This window comes from Ptychodera flava, chromosome 1 (genome assembly GCF_041260155.1).
Source record: "Ptychodera flava strain L36383 chromosome 1, AS_Pfla_20210202, whole genome shotgun sequence".
NCBI lineage: Eukaryota > Metazoa > Hemichordata > Enteropneusta > Ptychoderidae > Ptychodera > Ptychodera flava.
Window position 1 is genome coordinate 8,470,151 of NC_091928.1, and position 26,811 is coordinate 8,496,961.

The 26,811-nt window shown below is 38.9% G+C and overlaps 1 protein-coding gene across 3 annotated transcripts in view; it reads right to left on the bottom strand.

The window, feature by feature from the left end:
• Positions 1-1,403: 1,403 nt before the first annotated feature.
• Positions 1,404-26,811, bottom strand: part of LOC139129414 (gonadotropin-releasing hormone II receptor-like) — a 41,400-nt gene continuing 15,992 nt past the window's right edge. For 2 of the 3 annotated variants that reach the window (XM_070695057.1, XM_070695063.1), the window contains exon 2: positions 1,404-5,070. In XM_070695057.1, the coding sequence (XP_070551158.1) occupies positions 2,799-4,115 (1,317 nt within the window). In that variant the 5' untranslated portion in view covers positions 4,116-5,070 and the 3' untranslated portion in view covers positions 1,404-2,798. The remainder of the gene's footprint in view (positions 5,071-26,811) is intronic. The other variant, XM_070695049.1, reaches the window with a different exon arrangement.

Below are 26,811 nucleotides of genomic sequence, written 5' to 3' on the forward strand. Positions count from 1 at the left end.
TTATAATTAACATAAAACTTGTATTTTATTAAATAAATTTTGCCACATTTTTAATCAAGATCGTCTTTCCTGTAACCATGAAAGTCTCACTCAAACACATCTTGAACCGATTTTGGCGGTCAATTTTGTTTTGCTACGTGATTATTTTCACCGCTGAAGTCATTTAAGGCGAGAAGCTCGATGAATTTGTTTTAAACCTGGTATATAATTAAAAAATATGAAAAACACCGTCACGAGCACATTCATCTACTCCAATAAATAATCCGATAGTGCCGACAGGCAGACGGACATATTGTTTCATTTTTCTTGTATATCTGAAGCAATTACTCAACTATGCTAAGTTTGTCAATAGATCAAATGTACTATGAATTAAAAAATGGCATGAATGTGTTTTTCACTCTGATCCAATATTGTTGCACAGCGGCACTATTATGATTTACAGTTATTTCTTGCTCAGATACGCGTAAACCGATTTGTATTTGTTTAATTAGGAGTTCAAATTTCTTAACTGGCCAATAGTTCCTTTTGATAAATGTCTAACGTGACTGAACACGGGAGTACATCAAGGTCACAACTTTTATGAATTACAAGTCATTTTTAGATCAGACCAATAAAGCGTTTGTCACTCTGGTCTTCCTATAAGAAAAATCTACATTGATGTCCTTTTGTCATGAAACCGTCATTTACGTTCAAAACGCCAGTTTTGAATCGGAAATTTTGTTCCTGTGTGAAATCGGTACTGTGAACTTCATTTCACTTTATAGTTCAAAGACGAACACCCAAAGTGTCTCCGAGCGAGGCGTAAGTCTGAAGTGTGATAATTTCATTTTCGAGTCACACGTTTCATAGTGGAGTGTAACACACCGTCAGCAAGCTTGAAAGATCAGGTATATTCGACGCATCTCACGTAACCACATTTTAACGACTTTTCCTCACTTCGAGCACTTTTACCGTAATGGAGTTTCAATAATATTTCTTCAGAAATTGAACACCGCTATGTTATTAAGTCCAGTCATCGATATCGCAAATTGCTAAAACGAATTCATCCCGCATTTCACGCTCTATTTTCTTTGCCACCGATACATATATGTGTCATATCAATATTTTCTTGAACTGTTATCGGAATTATGCGCAAGTGCAGGAATGTATCGGATGGATTCACGGTGGCGTGAACAGAGGCTTAAGGCGGCCAAATCAGATTTTTTACTTGAAAATATATGAGCAACATTTATTCCTCTATTGTCCGCTCGCTCCTCTCTCACCATTTCTATCTAGTTACCTCTCCCTCTCCCCACCCATTACCATCCATTTATCTTCTGACTCGCTCCTTTCAGATTAATCTCAAACAATGAAAGCCTTCTATGGGAAATGGCGTGATAAACAGATCACAAAAGACATATTGTATGTTATACACATAGTCATTTAATTGGTAATACTGAGGTTATCCCCAGACAAACGAAAAACAAAAGCAAACAGGGGTCACTTAGCTATCGCTCACCTGGTACCATGGAAACTGATTATCTTTCACTGAAAATAAAATGCAATGTATGAAATATTTGCATAAGGAGCGATTGTGGCTAACACGAAAATCGCAATATTGAAAAAAAATTCTGCTTCAAGAGATTTAAAAAATTAATGAGTAACATAAAATATCGTGAGGACAGCGCTGCAGGTCATGAAAGAAGCCATTTTAAATCGCATGGCGATATATCGTCGCGGAGGAATGGCGGTTGCCTAGATCACAAAGAAACAGATGAAAAGAAATTCAAGAAATAATGATTGACTGACATTGAGACAAAGCAGTTTCTACATTTCTTCTGCTACCATTCTAGTACAGCGACTTACACGACCACACAATTTTTGACCATCAGTGTTAAGCCTGGCGATCGATCATTATAAAGTCAATATTTTCACGAGTTTGTGACGATGCACACGTAGGCCTCTAGTACACAATCAAACTAAATGGAGTATCCAAATGTTGATAATTCCACATTTCAAAAACAACCTTCTCAAGTAGATTACAGCTTAAAAGATTCGCCACTCGAGTTTCCAACATGGCTATGACATAAATCTCTCTAATGCTACAGTTATTATGATGTGTCAATTTTTTGTCGACCTCAGATTATCAATGGCTGCCGAGTGATTTATCAACTCGAAGCATAAACATTGATTACCAACAAACCAATTAATTGACATGTATTCATCACAGGAATGTTTGAAATACAAAAATCACTCTGTCAAGGTTCTTTTTTACGATAATGGAAATACATCGAGGAATTTGTTTTTTTAAAAGTTGCTAGTTCTTTGGGCGTTAAATATCTCCGGACTTCTAAGATAACTGATGAATGTGGAACGTAATTCATATTGGAGCTAGATTTCTTCAAGGGAAATGACCACGACCATTTTGGACATTTTTTACCTGTCTAATTGAAAGGAGAAACATTCAACATGTTTTATGTTGATCAACAATATTTGTTTGCCAGATTTTCAATACTTTTGGTCCAAGAATCAGAAAATGTGTGCTGTTTGAACGATGTACAAATCAGAGTTAGTTTCATCCCGTTTTAAAGCCTACTCTTAAGTGAAATGCATAATTTGAAATATTTGTTGATAATTCCACATTTCAAAAACAACCTTGCTTGTTCTATTTTTCACACAAGTTTTTTTTTCAAGCAGAAGATAAAACTTTGAGTGAAATATTTGAACCAGAGAACTTTGTCAAATAAACAGCAAAGTATTTGACGACTCAGCTGGTGATCTGATCATATATGTAAAGTCGGTCCGCTGTTTTGTCGCTATCACATGGACGACACGTGATAATCACAATGTTCGATTGATTTCTTCCGCGGCGGTCCACATCTGAGGTTGGTGGCGGGCGAGTTAGCTCCGACCAGCATGTAGCCGCCCCCGCCATGAGCGAGACTATGTCCGTGGCTGTTGTTAACCCTGAATGTCGACCTTCTCTGGTTGCTTTCCTCCGACATGTACGAATGTTCCGTGAGATCGCGCGAGGCGTTTTTGTGTCTCACTCCGCGAGGACAGAACAGATCAAGCAGGTTCTGTTGGATCTTCAAGTTGAAGAAACCGTAGAGTAAAGGGTTAATGGCGCTGTTCGCGAGTGCCATAGTTTCGGCGATCACAAAGGACACTTCGGGAATATCGTCCGCGTTCCCGTAGATCTGCTGAAGCGTGACGATAAAATAAGGACTCCAACAGGTCACGAATGCAACGATAATGCACAGTGTCATCTTAATGGTTTTAATTTTGCTTCTTTCAATCTTCTTCAGATCCACGTGTCGAGATTTTCCGAGATTTTGCGCATTATTGCGAGATCTTCTGTGACGTATTTGCGGACCTCCTATCGGCTCCTTCCCCTGCGAGCACACAACAAAAACTATTCTGATATAACAGTATGATATAATGGTTGCCGGTATAACCAAGATATAAGCCGTCATAAATGTAAAGTACACTTTCCGCTGCCATTCGCCTGTGTACCCGTTGCTCTTGCAAAAGTACCTCACCTCCCCGTCATCGTTCGTCTTTTCCACAAGGACGAAAATAAAAAGTTGGGGCACTGCGAAGATAAAAGCAAGAGTCCACGCCCCGAAGATCATTTTCTTCGCCCTCGATAACGACCCGCTGAAGCTAAGCGGCTTGCAGATGGCCTGAAATCGGTCGAAGCTCATAACGGTCAGAATAAAGGTCGTACTGGCCAAGGTGACGATTTGGCCGTACACAAGGAGCTTGCACATCACCTCGCCCATCACCCAGTGACCAAAAGCGACGAAGAGGATCTCTGTTGCCATGGTGACAAAGCAGACAAAGAGGTCCCCCACAGCAAGATTCAGGATGAAGATGTTGACCCGACTGCTGCGACGCCTGGATTTGCCGCACGTTATGACTGTTATTATTATGGAATTCCCAACAATGGTGAAGAGCATTATCACACAGATAGTGGTGACCCGTTGAATAACCGCAGACGTCCAAATCGACGTGTGTTCCTCATCGATTGTATAATTGCCCCAATTCGAAACGTTGGGATTTTCCTTTTGTCCAAAATAAAGCCCCTTTCCCATCGCGCTGGTAGAATTGATCACGGTGTCGAAAGATGCCATGTTGGACTGTTAAATGGTCACACGCTGGGAATGTTTCCTCATAAGACCTCTTCTAATTCAATAATGTCATAACCGGAATAAACGTTCCCAGCAGGGATACCCGTGTTAAGACGTGACCATCGGCGACTTACAACACCAGAGAGCTCTAATTCGATAAACATGCAGTCAAATTAAATTCCGGCTCTTTCTTAGAAGTTGTTACTTTGCCTCGTAGGGGTATCCACCGTCAGGTATCTTGGTTCTGTTTATATCGTTTATCTAAACGAAGACTCCACATTTGCTTGGCTCGTAGCCAACGGCGCGAAACGTTCTGGTTGAAGTAGCGCGGCGCCAAACCGGTACACGTATACAAGAAAAAGTATATTCTATTCAAATGAAGTGCACGGATTTTGCTAGTAGGATAACTTTCTCATTTTTGACCGGGTGACTGAACGGACGTAACGTTATGGCGACGCGAAGAGGAAACGGACACAGTCACAGGCGAGGCCAGTTATCGTCTGCCAATTAGCGCCAAATTCTATTTGGCTTGAAGTCAAACGTGCGTGTGTGCTTCTTGCAGTTGGAGCGTTTTCATCCAGTACTGTCTGTTACGTTTGTTGAGACACTTTCCAAGACGTGACCCACCATCGAACGAAATACCTGACTCGCTTGATATTATCCTTGCAACACCGCCAACTGATAGCTTAATCTGCAGAAACTGTCAATTTGCCTCCAGCAGCCAGCGATGACCTACACTTTCGCACGAGACGATTTAGCAAACACAGCGTCAAGAAGATCTGGAAGATTAGTGGCACTTTGAATGTACCAATTATGTCAGAAACCGTGATAGATAGACTTTGTTTAGCGACGAGAGGGTGGTATCCACTCATAGACTTCAAAATCCTCAACTGGTCCCGACTGTTTTCTTTAAGACAACCAGTGTTATATCATTGGTCTTCTTACGCTTGATTGACATCTGCAATATAAAACGGGGAAAAAATTAAATCATCGTACACTAGTTATATTTTCGCATTCGTGCGGTATAAAGGCAAAGTTTCATAACTATGGCTATGTTCCACAGTAATGTAGATGTAGTGAAACGAATAAATCTAACATGAGTCAACGTTCCAGGGTGGGTGGGTGGGTAGGTAGATAGGTGGGTAGATAGGTAGGTGAGAAGGTGGGTGGGTAAGTGGGTGGGTGGGTAGGTAGGTAGATAGGTAGGTTGGTAGGTGGGTGGGTGGGTAGGTGGATGGTGGATGGGTGAGTGGGTGGGTAGGTAGGTCGTCTATTTGTTTTTCTACGTTTTGTCATACTTTACATCCATATGTATCCATAACCGTCTTTATGCATGTATCTATGACTAGAAGTGCCTATCTGTCCTTCAATCCATCAATCTTTCCTGCCACCCTGTTTGTTACCTTGAGAAAAACAGTTGTGTTCTTCTTCAGTAGACTCTATTTTCCTATCAGTTTCTCGACATATTAAAAAAACAAATTATAAAAAGGGGGTTTCCTTTCTTCCGTTTTTAGTTTTTAACCACGACCATGATTGTGATTTAAGCATAAGAGGTTTATCATTGTTCATATCATTGACTGGTGGCACGTTTCAGCTGGCGTTCGCCTCAGAACGCTGAAGACTAGGCGGTCTTTGCCTAGCCGGTGGGTAATCGTATTGGATTTGTCAGCGACATGTCGTATGCTGTCAGACGTAAGACTTTGACCTGACTGGTTAATACCATCATGTGTAATGACGTTACCTTGTGGCATATTTTGTCAAAGACGATTGAGAGTTGGGCTTAGAGTATTGAACCTCAGAAAAACCGTCATGGAATTCAGTGACGGGGTCCCCTGTGAGAAAATCGCTATTACGGATATTAGGCCTGGCGAAAGACATTGTATTGGATCAATTGAAACAGAACCCAGGATTCGGCGAAATGGAAAGAATAAGTTTAATGCATTACACTGAGGCACGCTGCAGATTTTGTAAAACCCACCTAATCAATACTACTTCATTCGTGTGCAACATTCTCTCACAGCTTGATTATTGGGCGCCAAAGTGGCGGAGCTGGATGCTTGACGTGAAGTCTCTATATTGTAGTGGTCCCCTTTTTACGTTTTAGTCAGGAAGACAACAAGCCACACGGCACGCCATCTCGCCCCCTTCATCATAGAATCAAGAACTCTGGGCGAAGTGACGAACGCGACAATCCGCAACCCGCGGCTGTTCTGAAGACGACTGCAATCTTTCTACATTAGCCTGGCGGGTTGCTCCTATGTAAATTTCTACGCTCTACGCTCGGTTCTAAAAGACTTCACCTCCTGTAGAATGAGTGAGCGCGTAATCGAGTTAAAGGTATTATTCGACATTTTAGACGAGGTTGTAAATCATTTTTTGGGTTCAATACTGTACGTTCGAAGGGACTATTTGGCAAACAAGTCGAAAAATGGAAGCTAATGTGTAAGTGCAATCAAGGTATGGTAAATGTGCTTACAAATTGTGCTAATTTTAATACTTAGGGTGTACCGGCCTCGGAAACATTACGGTTCATCTTTGAACCATTCTAATTGAAAAAAAAATAAACATTAAAAATCAAGCGTCACTGTGCACATATTTGTACAGAAATGAATCATAACTGTAAATTTACCGATAGTTGAAATTCAAAATGGCCGGGGTGTGCTATATAACCTCGATGGGAAAAGATTAAACTTTCGATTTAAAGTTCACAAGCTCAAATTAAGTTAGTACAAACGGCATAGAACAGCGAAGTAAAAGTTGGATTCTATCTCAGGTAAAGTTTGTTTTGCGACTATGAAAAAGGTTCAAGGTGTTTTTATCGTTAGCGTTGTTGCAGTACCTTTCCGTGAAACTTATAGAGCAAACATTCATTCAATAAAAGGTACTTAAATTCATAATTTGATGTATGAAGCAACTGTGAATATTTTCTGCAGTAACAGAGCACTGAAGGCTGTCTAGTATGGGTTATCTTGTAATGAATATCTCATGAAATGCGTCTTTCATATTCTGTTGAAAGAGATGAAATTCAGTGAACTGGGTTTTCTCTAAAGGGAAACGGTCGTCGGAACTGCGCCTGTGCGAGTTTCTTGTTTGCAAACAATGTATATCATGCACTATATCTAGATGCACCTCATCATCAAAGCTGCAACATTTAAATTATACGATGTAGATTATGACAGACATGCTTAACTTTCGACAATCGTACCTTGGATACAGTGTTTACACTGGTCGTATGGGTCCCATGCGACTTTGAGCGCAGTTCCCACGACTGTATCCCCGAAATGAAGTTACAATTTATACGAAAAACTGTTTGGCTTGTCATGATCTTTGGAGATTTAAAGGTTATTTAGTGTCTTGTATTGGAAAACAAAATAACAAGGATAAATATTTGCTCTTCATTTCAGTGTTTTAGACAACGCGACATAAGTTAATTTGTGGCTGTACGTTGTCTGTGTCTTTCAGTTGCTAAATTCATAGACTATACCATCTACGGATGGTTTATTTTCAAAAATAAAGCTAGGAAGAGACGCAAAAGGTAAGCTTTTTCATTCAACAGTGCAAATTTAAAAAACAGAAAGGAATAATTTTCCACATTCCCTGAACTGTGCCATGTTCACTCAGATCTTTCACTAGCCGATCGACATTTAACACCTCTGTCAATCTCTTCGACCGTCTGTGATCTAGCGAAGCAATTTTAATCCACGTAAATTCAATCGATTCGAAACATTGCCGTCGGTTGTGTAACGGCGAAATAGAAAATAAAAGCTTATCTCTGTAGGTGTTCAATGTGAATGAGTATACAGGCAGCGCATCAGAAAACATTGACAGCTTAGAGGGGAGCTTTTAAAATCGTATGTGCAATATGTCCATGCATTACACGTATGTGCGAAAATTTAGGACTACATGTATCACAACACGACATATTGCGTGCGCTTAGTATGAACTAACGATGTCAATTTTAGTCTGCAATTTTAAACATATGTATCAGTAATTTTATGTGTTCGACCCACGTATTCTCTTTCCTTCTTTATAGTATGGGGCTGACACTACAAAATAAACACAAAGGTTCGATGCAGAGATCGCAAAAAATAAACAATATAACTTAATTTTCAAAATGCATTCTGCCGTCAATTTCATAATACTGACATCGTTGCACAGACATACGTGCAATAAACTGTATATATCGACAACCTTTGGTTGCTGAAAAACATTTTGAACTGTATATTGTAATTTTTCAGTATACAGATATATCTTGATGAAGATTTACATGTAACCAGTACACCAGCGCCCCCCGCCCACTGCAACGATATTGCCAAATTTGTCACAAAAAAGTGGGCCACAATTATCGATTGTCATAACAAGCATGCAATCACTCATCAAATTGCGGGTATTTTAAACCCGAGCAAGCGCGATATCGTGGGTTCAAAATTGGTGTGAGATCGGGGGGGGGGGGGGGTAACTCCCATAGATGGCTATACGGGGAGGGTCCGCGCGAAAGGGGTCGTTTTTTTGCACTGTTTGGTATCAGAAAGGGTATACTTTTCACGAGGTGTTGGTATGAGAAAGGGTCCGGTTTTAAACACAAACTGACATTTGTTAAAAAATCATGCTGTCAACACTGGAAACCCATGTATCTACATCCCAGATCTACCATCAATATTTCCGATCTGTCAGTTTGACTGTTGGTACCCCTGGTACGCAAGGCGAGTGAGTCGTATCTGTATACGTATGGTATTGTATGGTATCAGATTGCTGTGGAAACGCAGCTATCTGTTGGCGGGGTAGCGTGAGTTGCTATGCGGGTCAAAGGTCAACCCCGCCACTCACATAGCAACTCACGCTACCCCGCCAAGAGATAGCTGCGTTTCCACAAGTAGGTATCAGAAAGGGTAGTTTTTTTTGCTCAAAACTGGTATCACAACAGTTTGGGTTTCCATTATCGTGCGGAGGCCCCCCCCCCCCCCCCCCCTACTATTAGCCATGGAGTTACCACCCCGGGTGTGAGATTTGTGAAAAAAAAGTGAAAAAAGTGTCCTGTTAATTAGTATTGGGTCACAATGCTCTGAAATCTTAGCCCTCTCCAACTATTTGCCAGTAACAGAGTCCACCTCGACATATGAAATTAGTTAAAAGCACCTTCAGTTTTACACACTCAAATTTTTCCAATTTTTTCTGGCCCGATGCTTCTAGTGAGACATTTTGAAGCCTGTACATTTCACTTTCCTACACTGGTAAAATCGAATATTTTGATTTTTTTCTCCGCAGTTAACACAAAGTAACTTCAGTATGCAGTTTCGCTCTCTAGTCCAAAACATTCCACGATGACCCCTAATTTTAATTTTATTCATTATCATGAAAAAAAAAATTGTGAAGACTTCCGCGAGCAAAGCAAGAGCAAAACTTTAAACGTTTCAGTTTCGAATCGCTTGCTATCACAAGCCATATTTAAATGACGAGGAGAATTTTAAAAAGATTGCTCATATTTCTAAAAAACCTGGAAACGCCAAATAATCCTATATGGTAACCATATCATGCCTTAGCAAGATATATCGATCCATCTAGTGTTATATGAATAACTCAGCCAGGCGTTCTGTTAGCCTGTGTGGATATGGCAGTTGTATTCCCAGTGACACTGCACGTTTCATATGTGATCTGGTAATTGACAACAAATGAGGGTGGGATTTTAATGTCGTCCGAAGTATTCCTTACGCAGTCAAGCATTTAGCATTATGTGATGTTCTGCAATTTGTGTTGAATGCACTAAATTGTCCCACAACGTGCACACTTTATCCCGAAGACGAAATTACTGAATGCTAAATTCATGAAGCGAAATCATTACGGTGGAATGCTTCTGTCCCACTCTACCACTTGTGGGGTCTCATTTTGACGATTTGACGCTCATGGAGTTTTCACCGGCTTACAAGTTTTCCCTATAGAGTTCACACAAGAATGGCGACCATTTTGAAGTTCAAGTGCCTGCAAATATTGGGTAATTTCTTTCTCTAGTACCAAATTTGCATTGTAATCTCTAATTCTTATTCTTGAATCGGAAAGAGAAAAGTTTCCCTGTGGAAAGTTTGAGCAAAAGTCTGAGCCGTTCAATTTCTAGGCGCATACTAGCTCCAAGCGACGTTAATCAGACACTCTGTTTCTGCCGGCAGTCTTCCTGATTGATATTTTTGGAGGGAGCTCTTATCATAGTGTGCCACGGTGACCTACAGGGAAAGTAAACGCCACAGAAAGACTGGCTACCCTCACTTTCTGTCTCAGCACTATTTATGTCCTACTTTTCCTCCCGACAATTTTGACCCCAGATGACCGATATTATTTAACTCGTAATTGTCATACACGACCCCAAGTACCTGACCTGACTGCATCCATGATTAGTTTTGTCGGATGCTCTCATCTTAAGTCCTACATGTCCAAAAGCCATGGTACAAAGATAATTTTTCCCGCCTAATTTTCCCGCCTATACAAATAAAAGCAATCCCGAGGGGAACTGTTCAACTCAACGTTAATTTCGTTCCGTGTTAGGACAAATGCAATAATCTTGACAGTCTACCGTCAAAATAAATAACTGATAAAGTCTAGCTAGTTTGACAAACGGAAGGGTTTTCATATATCTACCAAATATTACACTTATTGACTGCTGTCAATGGCACATACATCAAAATAAAACAAAAATCAAATCAACAATGAAATTCTAAGCAAAAGTTGTACGATTCAATAATATCATCATTTCAGTAATGTGTGCCTTACACGTGCGCTGTCAGGGAAGATTGGAAACCATTACTTTGAAAAAAAAACTTCGGCGTTGTAAAAACTGGTAAAAACTTTTCTGGGTTGTTTATTTCAATGAAGCTCTGTAATATTGAATATTGTTGAAATACCTGTGGCGCACGATAAGGAAGACAGTGAACAAGTATGGGCGCCACATGTAGCCACGCGTGTATTGCTGTAGCGCGCATATATTTTCCCAGACCAAATATATGTTCTCAATCTCATATAGAATCACTATTTGTAGAGTTTGAAATGCTTCATAGTGGTGAAGGAAGAGCAAATGGCAACGGCCGTACATGAGAGAATGGGCACGCGGTAACATTTGATTAAGCAGAGAATCCTGGCAATTCTATCCATGGCGTGTATTTCCTGTGCAAAGAGCATCTCTTTCTTCCACTTATATATTTGACAGACGTCGTTTATGGAAGTCTACAAATATTGTAGGATTTTGTTCCAAAATTAGAACCGACAGTTGATTTCAAATAATGGCAGACGAAATAGTCACTCTGAAGAACATCGGCCATAAGCATCAAAATGGTAAATGAGTAAAAAATGTTGCAGATTATTTCGAAAATTCGACCCCACAGGCAGGATCTCAATAAAGCACCCTGTCAACAGAATTGCGCATGCTCACTAAACCGGGTTCCTACTACCTTACAAACATCAATAAATCAATCGCGTGTGTTCAACCACAATAATATCGCGGCATTAATAGACTTTTCGGCGCCCACGAGAATCTAGATTTCTACACACGACTTTTAATACCAGCGGTCGAAATCTTTGAATTTTAGATTCAAGCTACAGAGACATACTAGAGCGATTTACATTCTCCAAACGGACTTCATTCAAGCACTTGTTTTTGCACTGGAAGAACGAAACACACGTACGACAAGTTCCCGCCTAAATGTTATCGACAAACGATTCTTACATTGTTATATAATATAATTGGTAAAAAGAGTATGGGAGGAGCACTTCAGATCACCGATATTTTACGAAATAAAGGACGACTCCGGGGATAAACGCCTGCAATGTCGACCAAATATTGATGTAGGTGTCATACCTACCGGCGTTATTGACGCGTGAACGTTGAATATCAAAATCCGCAGAGACACGCTTTCGAGCAAATCAGTTGATATCGCGCTCAATAGAAACTAGTAAAGTTCATGCGTGTAGAGAGACATCGCTTTCACACATTCCATGCCGAGGACACTTCACATCAATAGTGCCGCTGTCATACACGTTACGTCAATAAATGATTTTGAATTCATCCTCGTCAAACGTAAAAAAAGAGGAAAGAGTATCTGTCGGGGCAAAAAATCGACAACATTTGACACCGTCTTCTCTAAAACAGTGACGTGAGAAAAAGTTTACTAATACCTTGCCATTTTGCCTAAATGCTTTTAACAGTCCGTCGTCATGACGACCGGCTTGTAGACATGACATCCAACGAGAGTAAGATGATATGATTATCTCATTACGAGAAATAATGCCGCCATGTTTCTCGAGGTGGTACCTATTCCAGCGGAGGGCAAATAAATTATCGTCGAGATTTTCACTCAATCTCGAGTACGGATTGTTGGATAAGCGATCAAGAACGTTCAGTTCTGATAATCTATCTGAAACGACATCTATAACATTTGTCTCATGAACTGAATTTGATGTATTCCTATTTAGAACATCAGCTTGATGTACAGGATACGACCAGCAAGATGGTGTTGTTTACTTTCCAAACATATCTAATATCGCTTCTTCAACCTATCGAGTAGCGTGAACTCTTGCATTATTTTGTCCAAGAAGTCTATGTAGGTTTTTGTGTCATCACCATTGTTGTAGACAGTTGACTATTGACTTGTCGGTTATGTCTACAATAGTTCTGGGCATATCAAACTAGAAGAGGTGTTATATAAGTATTTAGTAAGATGGATCGCTTAGATGTTTTATCTCACTAGTCGTTTCTGTTTCGTTTTCTGTGTTCCTGTCTGCAGTTTATGACATGACTATATTAGTAAGCATCGTGTACTCAGAATACCATTATAGTGAAATCTGGTGATGTGACAATGAACCGTAAAATATTACATCAAAGGAAGTGTAAAAATATTTCAGTTTCTGACGTTATTGTTGGAACGGTATTGCTTCAAAGCGTGCCTTAACGCCACGCGGCAAATGCAGCTGAAATCTCGAGGGGGGGAATTTCACAGCTTCCTACTCATGAATCGCCAAAACGAACACCATCTCGCCGAACTGCCTAATTCAGCGTTCGAGTGGCGCTTTCGGGGAAAGTCTGAGGATTTGCCGCTAGTTCCCTTGCCCGTTCTTTCATTTTTTTTTGCTGATTTTCCTTTCGCGCACTACTGAAGAGTCGCGTTTCGCTGAAAATATTGCCGATTCTGATGAAAAAGACCTGTACTACTAAAGGTAATGCCATTGGCTGGTCCTGGCTTATGTTGCACAGCTTTGGTAACTCTCTCAGGCGCTAAAACATTACTTAGAAAAATCACTGTAGCGAAGTCATAGCGAGCAGAGCAAACTTCAAACGCGCGCGCAGTAATGTTCAGAGTTGCCGAAGATTGAGCACTGATAAAAGGTAACACACGTTTAGGTCTTTCAATCCATCAGTGATGTTTGCTATGAAGTAAGAATCTGTGATTTCATTCCTACAATCAAAGATTTTGCTAGGTGGATTCACTCAAGCTTCTTTGACTAATGAAGCATGAACAAACACAGCCGCGTGCACATGTGAACAGGATATGTAATTGTTACTTAACTGTTTCATGGGGACCAAGTCACAACAAAGTAGGACGGTTTCTAGATTCATGTTAACTCTTAATCCAATATGAAGCCTTATATATATATATATATATATATATATATATATATATATATATATATATATATATATATATATATATATATATATATATATATATATATATATATATATATATATATATATATATATATATATATATATATATATATATATATATATATATATATATATATATATATATATATATATATATATATATGCATGCTTGGGTCATATGTTTGACCATATCTCGAAATGCAGTCACGTAGATCTGTAGTTCGCAGTTTACCATTATTGTGTTCATTTTGGAGAAAACCTGTTCGGCATATAATTCGAGCAATGGCCGTTAACATGGAAAATACTCCGACTGGCAGAGGTATCAGATGATCTTGAACGCGAACGGGAATACGATGATTATGCACATGCCTTTACCTTTGTCATCTGTACTTTTGACGTGCATATGTAAGCTTCATATACTATACAAACTTGATGGAGGCGTATGTTACCGAAATAAAATGGCCGACTGGGTGTTCATATTGGATAATCTTACGCTGACCAAGAAGGCAGACCACACTATTCGTATCTTTTATGCTATGGACTATGGACTGTGTAAATATATGTGTTCGTAGCTCAACAGACGACCATAATATTAATCACTGCCGTGAAAATATTGGTTTCGATAACCACTAAAAGTAAGAGACACACAAATCTAAGCCATTCAAATAAGAAGCCGTGTGTACCTGGTTCCATCTAAATCAAATCGTGTATGCATGAGATATTGATCAAAGAGACCAGGAAGACACAAAGAAACAAACAGACTGCATTTTGTAATCTTCTTGCGTTAAATTTTCAGCACAAGTACGTTATTACGAGCTTTCAGTGTTAATATTTTAGTGCTTTATTTTAATTCATACTACATGACACGTACATATACTTGTCATGACCAAGTTTTTAAATTCTCGCCCGGAGAACAAGGTGATCAAGCTGTCAAAACTAAGGTTTTTTGTTGCTGTAAAGGGATACACATGTTTCATTGAACTCTTCGTCCATACATTGTACAACCCCAGGACAGTCAGTTCCATCAGTAGCAATCCGTAGTAATAAGTGAAAAGACACTGATTGTTAAAGGGCAAGTAGCTGTATAACATTTGATGATTTTTGATGGTTTTGCTTTTGATATGAACTACAGTTACTAGTTCTCCTCTCCAAAATATGTTGAGATATACACAGTGTTTAGCTTGTCAATCGAGTCAATACATTAAGACGGGCATTGATATTGTTGACAAATGAATTTAGGTCTGGACTTGAATTCAAAATGAAACAATACCATCGCATTTTACACGAATAGAAGCTGTGTTGACAACCTAAATAGTTTAATTTGATAGGTGTTACAACATGCTTTGGGGAGTAGAACAAGAACTTACAATCAACAACAAAACAAGTATATTGAAAAATATCATCAAACGTTACGACTACTGGACCTTTAAATTAATCGGCTAAAATAACGATTGTGTTACGACGTACACGCTCAATTTTCCAGCAATTAGAACATCGAGTTTTCACCGTATCCGAGAGTCGAACACAACTGATCATATTGCTTTAAGTGCTTACCCTACGATACTGCAACAATTTTGATCAAGAAAAAAAGATTGGCTTGGTCTTAACAACAGTTGAGTTACATTAAACACATTTGCATGAACAACAATCCAAAGCAATATTAGTATTTCCAGAGAGAGTATGGGTGAAGGACTACATCTCTTGGTGTCAACAAAAAATTGGTCAATATCGCTTCAAGCACCAGCTATTTGCTAAATTCTGCAAAATATTGTTCCAAATTGTAAGCAGCTAGAAATTGCTCGAAGTTTGTCTTAAAGAGTAGTAACTGGTTGAATTGGATGCGAAACACGCCGTCTTTTATTTTTGCCGCAAGATAATTTGAAAGCATCAAAATTGTTTGCCCGGTCATTTAATGACCGGGCAAACATTTAAAATTTTGATTGAAGTATCTCTGTGACAGATTTAGGTCTAAAGCCCTCCTCGATCAGTATTGCTAGGGTAGCGCGAGAGCGACTTTAATGCGCACAATATATATGTGAATTCTTTTGACCAGGTATACGTGTACATTGTACATAGGATTAAAATTACTGAAAGCTGTTGGTGAATTGCGTCAACGGAGTCAGTATTTTCTCGCTCTGACAAGACAACCTTGTTTTGCATAAAAATGCCACTTCTGTCTCGTTGATCTTCAATTGACAGATTTCGAGAATCTGGGCTCACGTCTCCACGGAAATGCAGCATATTATTTGTGCCTGGCAATTATTCACAAAACTGACGCAAATAACAAAAAAGGAGAAAGATTAGTGCGAATTAGAGACATCCAAAATGGTATTGCCAAGTGATTCTGCAGCTGCCTGTAACTGACAAAGGACTTTTCAGTGCAGGTTTACAAAAATTACGTTTCTATTTCCGAGTTTGATGAGATCCTTGGATGGTCGCCTTGCCTCTGCCATCCTGTAACGTTAGAATTTCCTTCCCTTTGTTGATAGCCGTAAAAATATCATTGTTCAGCCGACATTAATTTCCCTGCCTTCGACGTGAGGAACCGATAAAGGGCAGCTCGATGCCTTTCATAAACCTTCTAAAAAAATCTTGAAACATAGTGATATTCTCTTCAATTGCTGAAGCCATGAATCCATACAAGATCTCTCGCAGACTACATTCGTCGAATTGTCCCTGCTCACATTTGCATCGACAGATTTACTATAAAAACGAAATAAAGAACGTCCTGACATGCAATTGCTTTTTGCGAATCGTTAAATGACAGCCGTAACAGACAGTGTAACAGTTTAAAGTGCGTTGCCATTGCAGCATGACTGATTGGTGGGTTCGGTTTAAACGACGAAACACACATTACTAATAAGGAGAGTATTATCATTGTCAGATTAAGAGCATAACAAGCATTGCTGAAAGAATTTTAATTGTAACCATGGAAGTCTTTTTACAAAAAGTATTTATTGTATCAGTCATTTTCAGAAGCCGGCTTCTGCTACGTAATCATATGTGCAATACGAGAAAAGCTTGACAGTTTCGGGGCCACCTTCAATTGTGAAATCCTGCCTTAATATTGCTTCCACGATCCCTTTCAGCAGATTAATATATTTCCAGTGGATCAGGATTTTCTTATTGGACTAGAAAGAAACATAGGCTTAGGAGCTTAAGGTTATCGTGCAATAGATTTGGTAAGGCTCGGAGTAGGAGCTGGTACGATCTGAATGAAATTTTGATGAGCGGGGACGTTTCTTCGCGTGATTCAGAGTAGAATAGCCGAGTGCTGTCGATTAGGTGCACAAATCGACGCCAGTGGTGCATGCTGTCGCCTAGTTTGTGTCACAAGTCATCCGACAAAAATACCTCGAGCGAGTGCAAAGTCTGCCTTCTCGCAGGAAAGTGGCACAACCTGCGATTTTCATACCGCCTGGGCAGTTTTCACGTGTCCAATTTCATCGGTTAAATATTGCAGAGCGACCCCCGGGCAACTTCATGATTATCTTCGACTGTTTCGCCCGTTACAAAGATTGGTTAACTGAGATTCTTCCCTGTCCATACACTCGGTCTGACGCCATTGCATGGTTCTCAAAATGACTAATTACGAGAGAGGGCAAACGGTCATGTATTACCTCCTTATGATTTCGACACTTTTGACCTTTGTCAATCATTCCATGGTTCATTACATCATTAACGGGTCCATGGTTTATTTTAAATGTAATCTTGAACAGGTAGATGTAATTTCTCTATCTGTCCTTTTGAAAGGAACTCATTTGACAATGTCCCTGTATACTCTCTCTGTCTCTGTCTCTGTATCTCTCTGTCTCTGTCTCTCTCTGTATATACCAAATTAACATGTCGTGGGAATTACAATTACAGTGCTCGATGCGAAAAGCAGAGCGTTATAAATAATTACACAAATTACTTAAAGTACAAAGTAATTATATTTATTACTTGAGTTTCCACAACAGTTCTGTCTACTGATTATAGAAAGCATGAAACTTAAGTAACACATATGATTACTGTATGCTTGAAGTAACTTTTGTGATATATAAATAATGACACAAATTACTTCAAATACAAAGTAATAATATCTGTTACTTAAGTTTCATGCATCCTGCAGCAATCTTCAGACAGAAGTGAAAGGCGTTTTACTCTACACTCTGATTTATATGGTTGGGACGTACCATTCTCTGTCTAGGTGGTGTTAAAATTTGATAAATAATATTTGTTTTGGTGGCGACATTTTGAAACCAACTGAGGTCGTTTGTTTAACAGCGTAGATTTGTCAGCACACACACACACAAATATATACGTGTATATAAATATATGTATGTGTGTATTTAAAGATATAGATACATAGATACATAGATACATAGATACATACATACATACATACATACATACATACATACATACATACATACATACATACATACATACATACATACATACATACATACATACATACATACATACATACATACATACATACATACATACATACATACATACATACATACATACATACGTACATACGTACGTACGTACGTACGTACGTACGTACGTACATACATACATACATACATACATACATACATACATACATACATACATACATACATACATACATACATACATACATACATACATACATACATACATGCATGCATGCATGCATGCATGCATGTTGCATGTATCTTCTGTAATGATAACGCCAATTGATCACATAACCTTACCGTCAAAAATTTATACGGTATTGTTTCACTTAATCTTGTTGATAGAACGAGTACATATTAAGATAGGCTTTCGTAGTGCATAGCAATGGACAACTGTATGTTAAGCTAAAAGGATGCTTCCGGATTCCACGGGGCAATTTGCCAGTCGGTTATTAACGACTGGAAACGGTGTTGTTCGACAGACTAGTGTCAGCATATTTAAAAATGTATTATGTTAAACATCACTATTATTGAAGATTTCTGAAAAATATTGTAAGTAAAGCACTGAAACTTTCCCCTGTCCTGTTGGTAACCTCTATCTGCTATAATCTGAGTAGTGCCCAGATGTAATTCATTGAAATACACAGTACTTCCCAGAACATGTGAAACATTGCCCACGACAGCAGTATAAAATTAATCTTACGGGGCGCCTGACCCCTGTTGTTCCCATCGTCTGGTACCCCGCACGGGAGATTAACCATTTAATCGTGATTCCTGTAGAACGAAACTAGTACGCGGCTAAGGTTTATCGCGGGATTGATTCACATGGGCGAAGTCGAACAGTGACTGATTGATTACAAGGTTGACAAAAACTGATGTACTACAGCAGGAGTCATCTGTGTATGTATTCTGCTGTTCGAAGGCCAATTCACAAAGGGTATGTAAGAAATTATCTCAAATCCCTGTTTAATTGAGCCCTCGAGAAATTGCCCGGCGTACATGCATACAGACGCTCTCGTTCCCTATTCTTTCTCTCTGATCACTCAGTGTTCTTCTTACTTACATTGGAGTTTTTAAAGTCATATTCACCGGTACCCATTTTCCTTTGATCCTTTAATTGCCAAATGACAATAGCCTTCTTCAGGCTAAACCTCCATAGCGTGCATTGGTATTAAGTGATATTGTGTTCAGCATACATATTCAGGTATTACGCGCCCCGAAATTGGAAAACTTAAACTTTTGCTCAAATTTTCTGTAAGAAAAGCTTAACAGTGTTTCCCTTTGGAAATCCAGAATAAAAATCAGGCGCTCACCATGTAAAATTTAGTGCTACAGAAACAATTACCCAATAGTTACCTGACTTTGAAAATGACCGCTAGCCATGGCTTGATAAATGTATTGGAAATATTAAAAAGAAGAAACTTTATTTACTCCATGAGCTTCAAAGTGAGCACTCACAAGTGTTAGACCAAAATGGTCTTTTAAAATTCTTAGAATCCGAATGTCTGTACCCAAGGCGAATTGTGCCTTAAACGGCAATGTAAATTATTAGTTTTTGGAATATCAGGGCGTTTCTCATAGAATGTATACCAAGGAAAACACAATAAGCAGATCTCATTATTGGCATATCATCGCTTCATCTCAAGACTGTTAAGCTGTGATGTCATAACATACTTCATATAAAAACATATATTTCGGAAAAGGTTTGGTTACTGAACCCAAGTGTGTTTTACAGTGGTAGAAAATTGAAGGCTCTGACATCTGTGGCGGTTACATTCTAGCCTGCTCTAATATGTAACGTATGTGAGATTTGCGTGCGAAAAGACTCGATGCAATTTCGTCATGGCCATTCCAAGAAATGTTATTGATAACTATATGGGCCGAAGTAACTGTAATGTGAATCTGGTATCCAGAGTAGAGAAGATAGCTTAGAACCTGGGTATACAAGCACACTTTTCCCACAATTTGGCAAATTCACTCTTTAACACAGCGAGTTAGCATCTGTTCTCAGAGTAGGAATCTTAGGCAAGGTTCCATTGGGATTAACGTGTGTATTATCGCTTGCATCATCCTGGAACATTATTTATTCTTCATCGTTACTGTCCATGTACCGTGAAACCTCAGCGATTTGGGAGGTGTAATATCATCATTAATGACATTTTCCTGTTTCCTGACCTCGTTAGTGAAGCGAAGTAGCACCGGTGTAACCCGATGACATCACGCTATAACTTATTTGTCCTCACTTTGCAATAGAAATACTTAAATTGTCCATGCTTTACGCAAGACCAAGACACTTTGTACCACCTTTTAATAACCGAGGAGAAAACTAGGCGGTCAGTTCAATAGTATCTCATCAGATAACTCAATATGACATCCCAAGAGATCAAGTAATTATGATCAGAAATATACATATCATAAATGTGTAAGCGTAACCTGCCGGCTTGCTACATCCGTGTCGACTCACCCAATATGACAAGGTCAGTGTAATTTGGCTTAGTCACCAAATTACTGTAGTGAAGTTTTACCGCCACGAACATTTATTATCGCCTTTTTTATTCATTCGAAAAAATTAGCTACATGAGTTTTCAAAGTAACACTGCAGTGAAAACTTCATTTTTCTCGAAAGATGAGTCCGATCAACATACGATTTTGAGAGTCTGCAAACCTGTCCCCCGAGGTGCATTCTGCCTCGATGGACGCTTAAATCTGTGCAAGGATGTCGGCATCTGTCTCCGCCGTCGAGTTTTCCACCTCAGATGTTCTCGTGCAGCGACGCCCGATATTCCGAGTAGACAGCGTTAGTTGACATTTTCGTTGGGTTACACAAGGATGCGTCTGTCTTTGGATGGGGTTGTTTGAGTTGATGCTGTTTGGCATTAGGTGGCTCTTTGACGCCACGTCTTCTGACAAAGCAGCGTTTATCATTGCAATTTTCTTGTCCTACCCTGGCAATCAAATGGACATTTCACGATCTATTTCTCGTCATTTGTTTTGATCAGTACTCACTGTTGATGCAGGTCTTCTTGAACCGCGGAAAGTGTTACGACCTGAGAAGGTGACCTCTTGTACTTTTAACCTTCGCCGCTATTGTGTGACTCGGGTGTTTTCCAATTAAGGTAGAATGCGCCTCGGGGACAGATATCCGAAATCTAAAACTTCTACAATTCATTTTTATCCCCCACAAGTGGAGCTCTCGGAGTACATAAACTTTTCACGAACTCGTTTCTGTGAAAATCGAAATTTTATTTTCCCCATAGAGTTAACACAGGGGTGGCGGCCATTTTGGATTTCAAGTTTCGGTAAATAAGCTTATTGCGTAATTTGATTCTCTTGTGCCAAATTTTAAAAGGTGACCCCTGATGTTTATGCTAGATTTCGTAAGGGTGAGGTTTAAAGATTCTTTGGGTATAGCTTAGACAAAAGTTGAAATGTTTCAATTTCGTACTTCCGTAATGTGGGAACGGTACAAAACATTAAAATAGAGCAACTTGATAAACATAAAAGTACCTTGTATATGTTTGTTCTCATTTGTCACTGTGACGTAAGCAACCTCCGTTAAGACGAAATAGGTTCGGAGCAGAGGAAAGCAGTACCGATAGTTCAAAGTCTACCGATATATCGGCTCTAAGATTTTTCCTTTTCATCCTATTTGCATCATTTCCGGTTTAATACACGGTGCCACTACTAACATACCAAAGATGAAAAGATGCGTACCGACCGCTGTGGTTGTTGCGGATACACCAATGACGAGGAAAAAAGCCGCGTATTCGTTACTATCGCTTCCCTTAAACCCGTTCAATTAAACTCACTCCAAAACGCCCGATATAATACAAACTGGTTTCTCGTATTAAACCGCAGCTACTCAAGCAAATGAACGCTGTAACCATTTTGTACAACTTATACACCAAATTACACCCTTACTCGAGTTTAATCTGCAGATAATGTGCGGTAAATTATATTGATTGTAAATTCACGGGTTTTACCTCTTATTAATCAAGTATTTTTCGCACGTGAACGCCTTTCAGTTTGCCCGCACGAATGCAAAATTACTCCGGGACGAACAAAAGATTCCATACTGATGCGAACGGAAATTGTACCATTATTCCAAACTGTCGTGAATTCCACGATGACGACAAACATGTCCTTTTCAAATGCAAAAGTAAGTGAAACGATTAGGCGCCAGATACATCCGATTTTGGTACTCTCTTTATCTGACGAGGTATTAAAGAGAATTCCTCGCATGGTTTTCAACTTAAAGGTGGAAAACCATAAACATTCATTTCGTGCATGTTGCAAGCCACAATGTCTTACTTTTCCATTCATCTCTATATCGATAGACTTAAATATTTCACTTAAGGTAGATCGCGCCCCGGGGACAGATATTTGGGCTTTCAAACTTTATCAATTCTATTCTGATCTACCCCTTGTGAGGTTCATTTTAAAGCTTTTGGTGAAAGAAAACTTTTCACCAGCTTAGTTTTTCAAAAATCGAAAATTTCATTTTTTTTCCATGGAGTTAACACAGGTATGGCGGCCATTTTGAATTTCAAATATCTGTATATTTTAGGTAATTTGTGTCCCTTGTACCAACATTTGCACATGTTCTAGTCAGGGCAAAAATTGAGATGGCGATAACAACACGGTGACTTGACATAACGCACAACATACAAATTGAATATATTAATAAGGTTAACATCGATCATTTTTGTATTATTTTTGGAGTAGAACGACAAGCTAGATTTAACAAATGGACCACAATATTAAAAATAAATATATCAATATCTACAGCATACGGGACCTTAAACCAAACTGTGTTCTCGAAAGTCCAGCACCATCCGTTCAGTTAAGGAGCATAATACGTAGTCAGCTGCACATGTCCTAATATGCTAACCCCACTGGCACTGTCCATATGGGTTTTCGACTCACAGTCTTTACAGACGCTTTAGTTTCGACCCAAGTGAAGTTGAAGTTCACTCCGTTTACTTTGAGTAAATTGTGAACAATCTAAACATATCTGTGTCCGAAAACCCCCGGATAATTGCATATTTAACACGATTGGAACTAATTTTGGAGAATTGGATCTTTATATTTTTCAAATTTCTCAAAAGTGTTGGGTGTCCTATAGCTGAATGTTACAAAATTACAAATTACTCAAAAAAAATGTGTATAACTTAAAAAGAAAAGCGGACGAGCTTACATTTGCAGATAAAACCGCCATTTGTTCACTATCCAATTATCCCAAATTAGTTCCAGTCGTGTTAATTGTGTAGTGTTCTTAGAAGTCACATCGGATTGGTCAATTATTATTAAGTAAAGAAAAGCTATTATTCTAGTTGTTAGCGAGGAAACTTATCTGTATTGCGAACGCATGAGCTAAAAAACCCAAACCTTGTGAGATATTTTACCCGATACAAACTTTAGTGAAGTGAAATGTGTAGCATGCAAATTAGGGCTGGGTGGGAATTGCATCTCGCGCATGCATAAGTGCTGACCCTAACCCTTTCACTGTTTAATGTTCTGATCAAAGAACATAACTAAATGTCTGCACAAGTTACTACACTACCATTTAAGCAGTGTTAAACTGAAAATACATATTCAACACTATCAAAGCTATTGACACAGAAATCGCCAGTCGGGTTGGCGATAAAAGGAACATGTTCGACTGCCTCACGGAAGTGTCTGCTTAATTGAACACTTTCTGTAAAGACGGACCGTATGGCGTTTCCTTTTTAAGTGCAGTTCGTCGACCGATAGACAGTTAAAGACGAGTACAGTGTGTTTAAACACGTTCCATCCTCATGTATTTATGCATCCTATTACCAAATCTACGGTTGGCTATCTGAAGCAAATTGAGCACAATGCATTTTATACTTCGTAATGAGTGATTCATTGTCCTGTGTTTGATTTGGAATTTGTTAGCCTCGATTGCACGGGTATTTTGAATTGTTGTCAATTCAACGTTCTTGTCTGGCATCCTGTAAAACTACTAAACTGATAGAGAAGAGATCCCATGCATGGCATCTATCTATCTATCTGTCTATCTATCTATCTATCTATCTATCTATCTATCTATCTATCTATCTATCTATCTATCTATCTATCTATCTATCTATCTATCTATCTATCTATCTATCTATCTATCTATCTATCTATCTATCTATCTATCTATCTATCTATCTATCTATCTATCTATCTACCTACCTACCTACCTACCTATCTATCTATCTATCCTCCCATCCATCCATCCATCCACCATCCATCCATCCATCCATCGATCCATCCATCCATCCATCCATCCATGTATCTATGTATTATGTCTCCTTATATAGGTATGCATTTTATGTAGTCGGTTGCCGGTATTTACAAAATCATGAAGAAAACCTTTTGGTTTCATCACATGTAAGGGATACGTATCATGATCATACAGAAAGGATGAACACGACATGATTACCGTAAGATGCAATCCTCGAATGACCTACATGCTCATGTAATATTTGCCAGTAAACATTAAAATTGATTCGACAAAGTTTCTATCAAGCGTGTCGTTGGGTTTGTTTCTCCGCCAGTGGTCACGCTTTTAGTGTCCGTTGCAAATGAACGCATTTTGGGTGGAACAATGACCCATGGCGATGCAGTGAGAAATGCAACAAATCGCCTGAATAAGGAATTACGCTGGTATGACAATGTAACACTTAAGCCTCAGTTGTGAATAGAAAGTACCTGAACTAGAGTGGCTTGTCCCTCATACATAAAAGTATCGAAATCACCGTTCTTATTGTTTTAACAGAATCTTTTGACAATGTAATGTTCATGTTAAAAATAGAGGTACAGCCTGAGGTCAGCGCAAATTATGCACTTGAACATTGAACAAAAATATTATTCGATGTTTAAGAGGGTAAATACATGTTTGATTCACGAAATAGGGGAAGTACTGTCTTTTCAGAGAAACAATTTTCCTTAAGTGACAGGAATCCTTTAATGCATATCGAAAATGTAACTTTCATTTGATGAATATTATGTCATTATCGATCGATCGATCGATTTATTGATTGATTTATAGATGGATGGATGTTTTTCGTTTCATTAGTAAATACATGTAAACATACATCCTCTTTCAAGTATGCAAAACGCAAGTGTACGGTAATCCTTGATTGTATTTTTGATTTTGAAAGAGAATGGTTGAAAGTTCTCGCGAGGAAAGTTTGAGCAAAGTTTAAGTCTTTCATTTTCGAGGCACGAACTACCTTTAGTTTGAGCAACATTAGGGTCTATAACCAAATCTAATTTTCAGCTTGTATGATTCGTGATTCAAATCAGCTCGCACGACTCATGATTCAAATCAGCTTGCATGATTCATGATTCAAATCAGCTTGCATGATTCATGATTCAAATCAGCTTGCATGATTCATGATTCAAATCAGCTTGCATGATTCATGATTCAAATCAGCTTGCATGATTCATGATTCAAATCAGCTTGCATGATTCGTGATTCAAATCAGCTTGCACGATTCATGATTCAAATCAGCTTGCATGATTCATGATTGGAAACGGTGGCCGACTGGTTTTGTGTGAGGCCTAGCAGCTAGGCGATGTTGCCGTGAGTGTGTGGGGGTTCGAATCCCGTTTGGGTTATAGTAAAAAATATATTTCAATCAGCTCGCACGATTCACGATTCAAAGCAGATTGCGTGGACTTATATGAGTCTCGAGACAATATACCAACATTATAGTAAAGCCCTCATTTACATTCATTTAAATTTTGTTTGGGTTTTCTCACACATAGGCGAGCCCGTGACAGACTACACCACGTCCCAAAGCCAAGGAGAGCTTGGTTAATTAGGAAATGGACTTTCCATCGTGATAGCAAGCTTCTAAATAGGTAATATTGATGGAATTAAGCGTGTATTATCAAAGCTGTCTCAGCAAAGTTGACAAGCAAAATCCACCGAGATGGAATGGATTATTTTTCGAAATCAATCGATGATAAAATTGATGTTCGGCTCCCTTGAAAGTATACTATTAATATTTTTTTCGAATTTTGTGAGATTGGCAGAAGATTTGACGGCTGTGACCGGCGCGGCAGATTACGCGACCTCAGCCAGTTAATTCCACAACCATCGTGTGTACAATGTAAAAACCCAGTAACTGCTGCAATCTGGTTACTGAAGTGACGGAAATGGTTTAGTCGTCAGGAAGTATTTGATGTGGGCGAATAGCGATGAACTCTCCGGATTATGCGCACGCGCAGTAATAATAACAGAGAGTATCCAAGACTGAGGAAGTGTGTCAGGTATGAAGTTTGTCAGGTATGAATTGTTTGTCTGAGAGAAATACTGACAGACGTTTTTACATACGAAAAACGTCAAAAAGTTAGCAAATTAATAAATATACAACCCCAGTTCACATTTTAAGGTAGAATGCATTTCTGGGACAGATATTCGAACTCTCAAATTTAGAGTTAATGCAGTTATGGCCACCATCTTCAATTTCAAATATCGGTGATTCTAAGATAATTTGTATCTATATTACCAACATTTGCACGTTGACATCCCCCCGATTCTTGTTCCTGATTTCGGAAAAAAGATGGTTGAAAATTTCCCTAAGGAAAGATTGAGCCAAAGTTTAAG